Source organism: Mesoplodon densirostris, chromosome 15 (assembly GCF_025265405.1).
Source record: "Mesoplodon densirostris isolate mMesDen1 chromosome 15, mMesDen1 primary haplotype, whole genome shotgun sequence".
In the NCBI taxonomy this organism is placed as follows: domain Eukaryota; kingdom Metazoa; phylum Chordata; class Mammalia; order Artiodactyla; family Ziphiidae; genus Mesoplodon; species Mesoplodon densirostris.
In genome coordinates this window covers 37,615,765-37,624,755 of record NC_082675.1, presented here as the reverse complement: position 1 = coordinate 37,624,755, position 8,991 = coordinate 37,615,765, and the positions used below count along the sequence as shown (strand labels likewise).

Genomic DNA, 8,991 nt, shown 5'->3' with positions numbered 1-8,991 from the left:
TCTGCATTTGTAGTGAGTGAGCAAGTCCATATCTGCCGCCGCGGTTTCCTGCGCGGCCCTGGTCGGGACCCCTTGCAGCTCGCACGGGGTGGCTCCGGGCCTCTCCAGCCTGGTGTGATGCGCGCCTCCTCGCTGCTCCCCCAAACCCCCAGACACAAAGGCCCCCTGAAAGCAGTGTCAACACTCGAGTTAGAACGCTCCCGAGGTTGGAAGAAAATTACCACTCTCAGGGCATTTGGGGGTAGTTTTGGTCATTGAGACATCGGTCGCCCCATATTCCCCTCCATCGAATAGAAAGCAGAAAGGGTCTGCGCTCACGCCGAGGGCTGTCGAGACAGGGGTGCAGCCCCAGACCCCCCAAGTTCTCGAGACGGGTCCTCAGCTTCTAGCTCCTCCCCTTCCTCAGCCTTCCCAGCATCTCCCGGCCCAGCGGCTCAGGACAAGACCAGAACTTTCAACAATAGGATACCATCTTTGCCCACGGCAAACTCGCTTAATCAGAGACGCTGCAATTGGACGAAAGTTCTGCGGGACGACTCTTTTCCGGGTTCGATTCCCCCAGGGAGCAGTGGGTCGTGGCTGGGCAGGTCTTTGGATTGTGCTGAGCAATGCATGGATTTCCGAAGCTTGATTGTTTTTGGAGTTCAGTGGCCAAGAATCTCAAATTAAATTCTCTGCTTAGTCTTTCACTTCAGTGAACAGGTTCGGGCCTCGAGGCCGGTAATTCTGGCGTGCTGGGCCCTGAGGTCCGAGCTCACAGGGCCCACGCTGAGAACAGTCCAGTGGCACATCTTTTGTAAACCAGAGGCGCAGGTCGGATTCTTGGCGGGGGGCGGGGTGTGGAGCCGGCAATTCCTTCCTGCTCCGCATAAAGGTATTGGTGTTTGTGGATTTCCCCCTTTAATAGTCCATGAAGTCAACAAACTCCCCACATGGTGGCTCCCTTTACTAAAGTTGAGTAGTGAATTGGTACAAGGAGTCTTGGAAATTTTCAAATATTTCTAAAGATTTAACTCATTTCAGAATTCGCGTGGGAGGAAAGAGTAGGATTTTAATCGGGTTCACCTTTGACGTGAAGCAAGGCGGAAGACAGGAAGGCCACAGTCGGTAATAGCTCCGGGCGCTTTAGTAAGAAAGCCGTCTCTGCTTGATTATCCGGTCGTGTTCACCGCCGGCTCTTTGTGTGCGAGCTTACTCCAGAGGCAGAGCTGAACACGGAACACACGCATGTAAACACTCCAACATAAATCAGCGAACATATGCAGTGGAGACAAAGAGATTCATCCCCATGTAGATGTGGTTTGAATCTTTATTGCAGATAGGCAATCTGGAGCATCCCCAGGAATAAACTAAGAGGAAGTGGCAGTTTCTGGCCATGAATGGTCAGAACGAAGCAAAACTTTGTCACCTTGGAGGAAGTATTAAATCTCAAATAAGAGAGCGGGAAAGGCATTGAAAATGAGCAGCATTATAATTTTGTCTTAGAAAAAGCATGCAGAATATAGCTTCTCTAAATGTTAGATCTAAATCATAGTAACAGGAAACACTCCCACTAAATTGCCATTTCCTCTAATTTTTGTTTAAGATCCAAATAATTAAAATGCACACTAATGGTTATCGATGGCTCTATTTCCTTTTTAAAAGAAATAGACCCGAGTTCTCTTACTGGAGTAGAAATTTACAGACCTTCTTAAATAACCCCGGGACTTGGAAGCTTCTGGGTGGATATGGTCTTCCCTTATTGCTTTCCTCTCCCCACATCATTTTCAGTTAAAAAATTTTAGCCATCCCCAACGAAGGGATTCCTGTTAGAAACCCTCAGTAAGTGAGTTTGTACTGGGTATCCTCGTGCTTTCCCCGTCTGTCTGTATTTCCCCAAACAGAACTCAAGCTGTAAATAAAGGGGAAAAACATATTTCTCACTCCCAAATTCTTAAAATTTCAGTTTTTGTGGAAAATACAACTTCACAATTTCAATGTTAAAATTAGTAAGTGCCACAGAAAGTGTGAAGGTGTCCAAATAGGTCATCTAGAGATCCCAAAACTAGGACTAAGGGGAGACATAGAATGCTCTTTACTCAGAAGGGCAGGGGCAGGGGTTGGACAGTTCTCACCATTAAGGGCATTCGTGGACACTGCAAGGGAGGAACATATCTGAACAACGGGGGGACTTGGACGATGAATCGCCACATTAAGGGCACCACTACCAAATCTTCAGAGGCTCCGGTGAAAAATTAAACTAGTGGCAATTCTCAATGTTTGCAGCATCTGCGACCAAACAGTTCAGCACTCCAAGCCTGGACAGCTCCACAGGCCGCGCTCCGGACGCGGCTTTAACTCTAATCAATTCTACTCAGAGCCAGACTGTCAACGACAGCCAGACTCATTAGCGATTTACTGAAAATCCTCCAAGACTTCCCTTTAAAAACAAAACGACTTCCATATTTAATTGTCTATCTAAAAGAACATACGCAAGAAATTAGGAGATCTAAATTAAATTTATTAATGGGAGGGCTTGATGGTGCTTAATTCCAGAGCTTAGAGCTCTGATTGCTGGGGCTTGATGAAAAAGCAAAAAGAAATAAGAGGGACATAGTTAAAAACATGATTTTCACCATTCTCAAAATTCTATGAATTTTTTACCCATCCTTGAGAAGTGGGTAAAATTGAAAACAATCAAAACAATTAAACTTCTTTAAAATTGTACTGTATGAGTGAAAGGTGTTTATGAGAAGTCGATGACTCCGGATCTTATCCAAGAGGACGGCACAGAATAGTTAATATGTTCCTTGAGGGACTAGGATGCTGACGTCTTTTTCTGATACCCGATCATTACGTGACTGGAAAAAAAAAAAAAGGAAGTCATTCCATGAATAAAAATCGGAGCGCAACAGTGCAACAAAATATTCTGTACTTAAAGGCCATAGGCAGACAGATGTTGACAAAGAAGTCTCTTCCAAAACCATGTTCGGATAGATTTCTGCTAACTGCACATATAAACAGGAGCAGAGGGCCGGTCACCTCTGTAACCACCGGCAGCAGCAGAAGAAGCCGCAGCTTCAGACGCAGACAGAGGGACTTCTGAGCAGAGAAGGCGCTGCCGACTCGCGCAGCTGCCTGACCGAGCGGCTCCCACAGACGCCGGCTGCGCCGCGGCCCTCTCTCTTTCCTTCGTCTCCTTCTAAGACTTTCCCTCTTTCCTTATCACTTCTTTCTCTCCGTGGACTTAAGGCCACTTTGTCCCCCACTCCTCTTAACTCATCGCCCCCTCCTTCTTCCTTCTACATCTCTCTCCTCGCCCCCTTCTCTCGGTGTCACGCTCCCTCCTAGTCCGGAGCGTCCACAAACTTTTGAACAGAATACCGGCCTCAGCAAACAAGTCCTTCAGCTCCTCCTGCTGCTCCTGCTCGTTGCTGCGGCTTCTGCTCAGACACTAACGCCAGACGGTGATGCCTCTTGGGTTGTGACTCCAGCGCAGAAACTTGGAGAAGCCCTTTGCCCGCCGTCCTACTTGGCAGCAAACCCTCTCCTGGCAGCGGTAAGAGTTGAATGGTAAGGGGAAAAAATCTTACCAAACCAAACAACTCACCTGACTGCTAATTCTTTCGCCAGCATCAGGGTACGAGTTAGCTTGCCTTCGTACCAGATCTGGCGAGTTATTGGGCGTTGGGTATATACATATATTTTCTAACTATAGCGACAAGGAAGGGGCGGGGGCGCGCCGACTGTCATTAAGCCGTATTCAATCCTGGGAGTCAGAGGTGAGCGCCGTCCCTCCCTCAGTTCAGGGGGTTTCTAGGGGTCGGAGGGTGGAAGGCCAGGGGCGTTCTGACTGCTGTGTGCTCTCGCGTCCTGCGCAGAATGACCATGTGTAGCGGAGTGAGGCTGGCCCTGCTGGTCTACGGGATAATAATGCACAGCAGCGTCTATTGCTCACCTGCCGCCGCCGGACTCCGGTTTCCTGGGATCAGGTAGGTGCTGGCCGCCCAAGCTGAGCTGAGGCCGGGGCTTCCCTTCCCCCGACACCTCCTCGTGGTCGCCCTCCTGCAGTTCCTCGGTCAGGCTACGACCTGTCAGGCTACCACCACCTCCCCATGCGCCCCCACTGCACCGCCACCAGCTTGGGTCCAGCCGCAGGTCAGTGGCCGTGGCTCAGCGGGAGGCTTCCCGACAGGCTCCACTGGGCCTCGGGCCCCCTTCCCCAGCCCGCCGCAGCCGAGGCGCCCGGGTGGACCGAGCGCATTTCGGCGGGCTGGAGAAACCTCCCCTCCCCCAACCCCTCCCACGGGAGGGGGGCAGGGCCGGGCCCTGAGTTGACTTCTTTTCCCTATTCTTAGCTTGAGTTAGGAGAACTTTGGCTCCTGGAGCCAGTTTTGGGGGGAGGGTGAGAGTGAAGCTCCCGTGGACTTTGCTTTGTTACAGCTTGTTCGGGACTATCGGGGCGGGGTCTCCCTCTCTCCTCTGCTCTCCTTCTCACCTCAATTCGAATTCTTTCTACTGGAAGAGCTTCCTCTCAAGTGATAGGTTTTCCAACTACATTTTGAGTCTTGGGGAGAGGGAGTGTTGGCTGGGTAGAGTTAAGAAGAAGCTATTTGAGAGAAGGAAAACAAAGATGAGGGAGGGGGAAATAGATGAAATAGATGCAAAGGAGGAACAGAAAGCAAGCTGGCAGGCAGTACTGGGAAGGCAGCCCTACCCACCCCAGGCAGGAGTAACCCTGGCTTCCCCACCCCGCCCCCCCTAATTCCTGGTTTCTAATCGGTCGGCGCTGCCCGGGTTCCCCGCCGCAGCCCCAGAGTCCCGGGCCTGTCAGCGGGAGAGTGGAAGCTCGCCGCGCAGCGCAGCATCGGCACTCCGCTGTGCACCGGGCTCCCGGCGACGAGGAGCGCGCGTTCTGCCTGCAAAGCTGCTCCTCCGAGCCGCGCCCAAGAATGATCTCCTTAGGGGTCGCTGACCATTGATTTGGGCTCTGGCTTCGGTATTAGGATTCCAGCATCTGGGCACGGGGTACGGGGTGGAAGTGCCCAGAAAGACCAGGAGACTCCGAGCAGCCGGGCCAGGGCAGAGAGGCGCGTCGCCGAGGAAAGGCTGGGTGTGGGGCGAGCGCAGCAATGCCTTGCCCCTACCTCTCCAGGGATGGAGGAAAGGCGAGCGAAGTAACGAAGTATGGCTAACCCCTCCTAAAGCGCGCTACTTGCCTTGGCCGCTTTCCTAGTCTCTCCAGCGGCCGAAAGCGAGTGGGTTGTGTATACTAACCCACCTCTCCCGTCCTATATCAAGGATTGAGTTGGTAGGTAAGGGCGACTGCGAGATCGTTGTCTCTCGGTCCCCTGTTGACCCTTTGACCCTCGCCCTTTGCCTCTGGGTTGAGATGCTGTCCCGCCGCCCCGCCACCGCTAACATATTAGCGCGAACTATCTACTTACTGGACTTAAAAGCCCTATTTCACCCCCAGCTATTTTCAAAGTCCCGTGTGCCTGGCACTTTCTCCCGGCAAGAGGTACCGGAGGGCGCGGACATGCCACAGAATGAGCCGCTGCCAAACAGGCTAAGTTTAGGGGCATCTATTACTCATGTTCCTGCCAGATCCTCTCCCGCCCAAAATAGAAGCCGGAGGTTCTCCGTGACCTACATCTGCGCGGGGAAGGACTCCCCTGGGCTCGGAGGCTGATGGGGGTGGCTGCTGGCGTTGGCCGCCGGACTCCCCAGCCATCCACCCTCTCTGGCTCCCGGCCTCCCCCATCCGGTCTTCGCGTGGCCAGCGTCTCTCTCCTAGAGCCCTTCTCATCTCTGCCCGCCGCTGCTTGTGGACAGAGGCTCAAGCGCCAGGCCGGGAGCGGAGCGGTCCTCCTCCGTGGCCAAGTGTGCTAGGTCGGCGCAGACGCCTCGGCTTCCCAGTGCCCGTTGAGGCCGCGGCCCGGGCAGGGCGACCCTGCACCCGCGAGAGGAGGGGTGGGAATTTATGTTGGGTGTAGTTTTCTCCTACTTCTACCCGCACCCTTATCCTAGAAGAAGAGGCAGTTCTCCGAGGGGCGACTTTAGGAAGAAGGAAAATCGTGAGAGCCCCTAGGGATCTTTGGGTCCTCGCAGAGCCGGGGGGGGGACCTGTACTGACCACTCCTTGTGCCCCCGGCTACCCCTGCAGGCCGGAGGACGAGGCGTACGACGAGGACGGAAACCCGCTGCAGGACTTCTATGACTCGGATCCACCCGGCGTGGGGAGCCCCGCCTCCGCGCTGCGCGACGCCTACGCGCCCTACTACCCGGCGGAGGAAAGGTACCACCGCGCGGCCCCGCGCCGGCCCAGGACTGGGAGGGAGAAAGGGGCAGGGGGTGGCCCATCGAGTAGGTTCTTTTTCATAAAAGCCCTCAAGCCTCTCCTCTCCCGGGATGGTTCCCACGAGAGCGAGAGAAAGTTAGTAGCGGGCCGGTTTGTGTGGACATGAGGGCCGCGTGGGGACGAAAGGTCCGTGGCCCAAGGAGTGGCAGTGAGTGCGCGCCCCGGCCGGGCCCCACACCTGCGGTCCCCGGAGGGCAGGACGAACTCCGGTTCCTGGCACTCACGGGAACATCCCAAAAGTCATTCCCGAGTGCCTTGCCTCTGGGGTTTCCCCCGGCAGCCTCCCGGAGCACCGGGGGGCGTGCATGCCCAGCTGGGGACCTGGGGCTGCCACTTGGGGACAGTCGGTGACCCCAGGTGCGCACTTTGCCTCCTTGTTAGAGATTTCGCCCACGGGATCCTTAACAAGGTCTACCGCAAAGTGCTGGACCAGCTGTCCGCCAGGAGATACCTGCAGACGCTCACGGCCAAGGGCGTGGGGTAAGAGTTTGCGAAAGAGTTAACCCGCGCCGGGGTGGGTATCTGTGCCAACGCGCGCTGGGCGGGCGGCGCAGCTTCTACGTCCGTGCGTGCACGTGGGGCCGAGGGTGCGTCTGCGCCGCAGGGTCTGCCGGGCCAGCTCCCGGACGCAGACTAAGGTTCGGATACCGCGCCTTAAGTTTGGCCACAGAGCTCGGGAACTGGGTGAGGAAGGGAGAAGGCAGGAAACCCGGGGAATCTGATCCGTTTTGAATAATTGAAAAAAAGAAAAAGCCCCCCTCCCCCACCAAGGCCTTCAAAACCTTCAAGCTTCGTGGGACGATTGGCTAGGATATCCTCTAAGCATGACTTTCTTTCCTCATTTTTCTTTCACTGTAAATTCAGTTCGAAACAAACAAATCCTCAGATTTGGACACTTAAGGAAACAGTTTTTGCTCGTGCCAGACAAACCCAGAGCACAGGGCTTGCGTGGAGCATCTCTCAGCAGAAGGCAACATTTTAATAAAGCCCATGGGACAAAAGATTACATTTTCCGCAATTAATAATTCATGCGATGAATAATATTGCCTACAGCCTGTCGACTTATATTATTATCACGTTTTTCAATTTAGCGCGCAGGAGAGGAGTGTTCATGGCTGACTAGGAATTGCGGGATCGATGTAAACTCCACGGCGGCAGCCAACTTGAAATTTAGGGCTCTTCGGTTATTTTCTCTGTACGTGGGGGCGGGTGGGGGTGTGCCAGGAACGGTCAGGACGATTGAGCGCAAAAGCAAGGATACTCAAATTTCAGAGGGCAGCGTTTGGAGAGAGGTTGGCCTTAAGTCGCTTGCCTTTGGCCCGGACCTCATCTGGGGCCCATTCTGTAAGGACTTAGTGCCCCAAGATAGTCGATGGGGAGGGAGGAGTGAGGGTTCCCATCGCAGCCCTCCCTCCGGCAGCTCTCTGGCCGAGCAACGCGGCGCGGTGGGCGTTGAGAGCCGGCGCCCTCCCTGAAGACTCCCGCTTGGGGTGGGGCCCGTCTGCCTCCCGCAGCTATTCAACCTGTGTCTCCCGCCCCGCCACCCTCTTCCCGACCTCTTTCCTTGCAGTGGGAACCTGGGCGGCGGCGCGGACGATGACTCGGAGCCGCTCTCCAAGCGCCACTCGGACGGAATCTTCACGGACAGCTACAGCCGCTACCGGAAACAAATGGCTGTTAAGAAATACTTGGCGGCCGTCCTAGGGAAAAGGTATAAACAAAGGGTTAAAAACAAAGGACGGCGAATAGCGTATTTGTAGCGATGAGTTACCAGCTACCCTGTGTATACAACCCTGACACACTGAAAAGTCATTTTCCCAACTGACTGAACAGTCATCGCTCTTGTGTTCTGTCCAAACATGTATTTATGTATGAAGTAAAGCCATTAAATGAATATTTTGATAATAATATTGTTTTTCTTTTTACAAAGCACTAGAGAATGCACAGATATACTTTGTGGACCAATTATTGATATTGATATATATATATATTACAAATATATATTAAGAATATATATATAAAAGTATAATCGAAAGCAGTTCAAAGTGTGCACAAGGATTGAAAATTCGCCTGAGCTGTTTGTTTTTATATAAAATAAATAGAAAAATAGACAATCATTGTTTTGAATATTACTCCTATTTTTGTAAACTGGAATTAAAAGGATAGTATTTTTATCCACTACAGGCCTGAAGATATTAATACCGACCATTTGCTACTGTACATAAACAGTGATGCCCTGCTCCAGGGAGATTTTGAGTAATGACTTGGGAGAATTGCTGAAGGGCACTCTTTCCCAGTGAGTCTTTGGGGCAGGCTGCTTCAATCCCAGCTGGACTCAACTAGCCACTGTCCCCCTCGCTGGGTGGCAATTCCAATACTTCTGCTTTCTTGGATTCTATTTTTATGTGTATTTGTTTCTCTTCGGACTCATCCCAGAAGGAAATTCTCCTGATAAAACAACAGCTGGATCCAAATTGCGCTTCTCCCCAGGATTCATACCACTCCCTGGGGGAGGAATTGGACTGTACAGAGAAGGGAGACTTGAATAAGAAGCTCCCTTTTCTGTACTTCCAGGGACCCCAATATTCCAAGGTTAGGGCAATTGGAGCAAAGTGAAGGAAATGTAGGAATATTGGAAAAGGCAGAGCGTA

General features: G+C 52.8%; 1 protein-coding gene across 1 annotated transcript; it reads left to right on the top strand.

Annotated features, from left to right (window-relative positions):
• The first annotated feature begins 2,935 nt into the window (after nt 1-2,935).
• ADCYAP1 (adenylate cyclase activating polypeptide 1) lies at nt 2,936-8,100 on the top strand. The gene is given in 6 exon segments (XM_060119558.1): nt 2,936-3,059; nt 3,243-3,552; nt 3,861-3,971; nt 6,146-6,277; nt 6,722-6,820; nt 7,911-8,100. Coding segments are annotated over 6 exon segments (966 nt in total).
• Nucleotides 8,101-8,991: the final 891 nt, after the last annotated feature.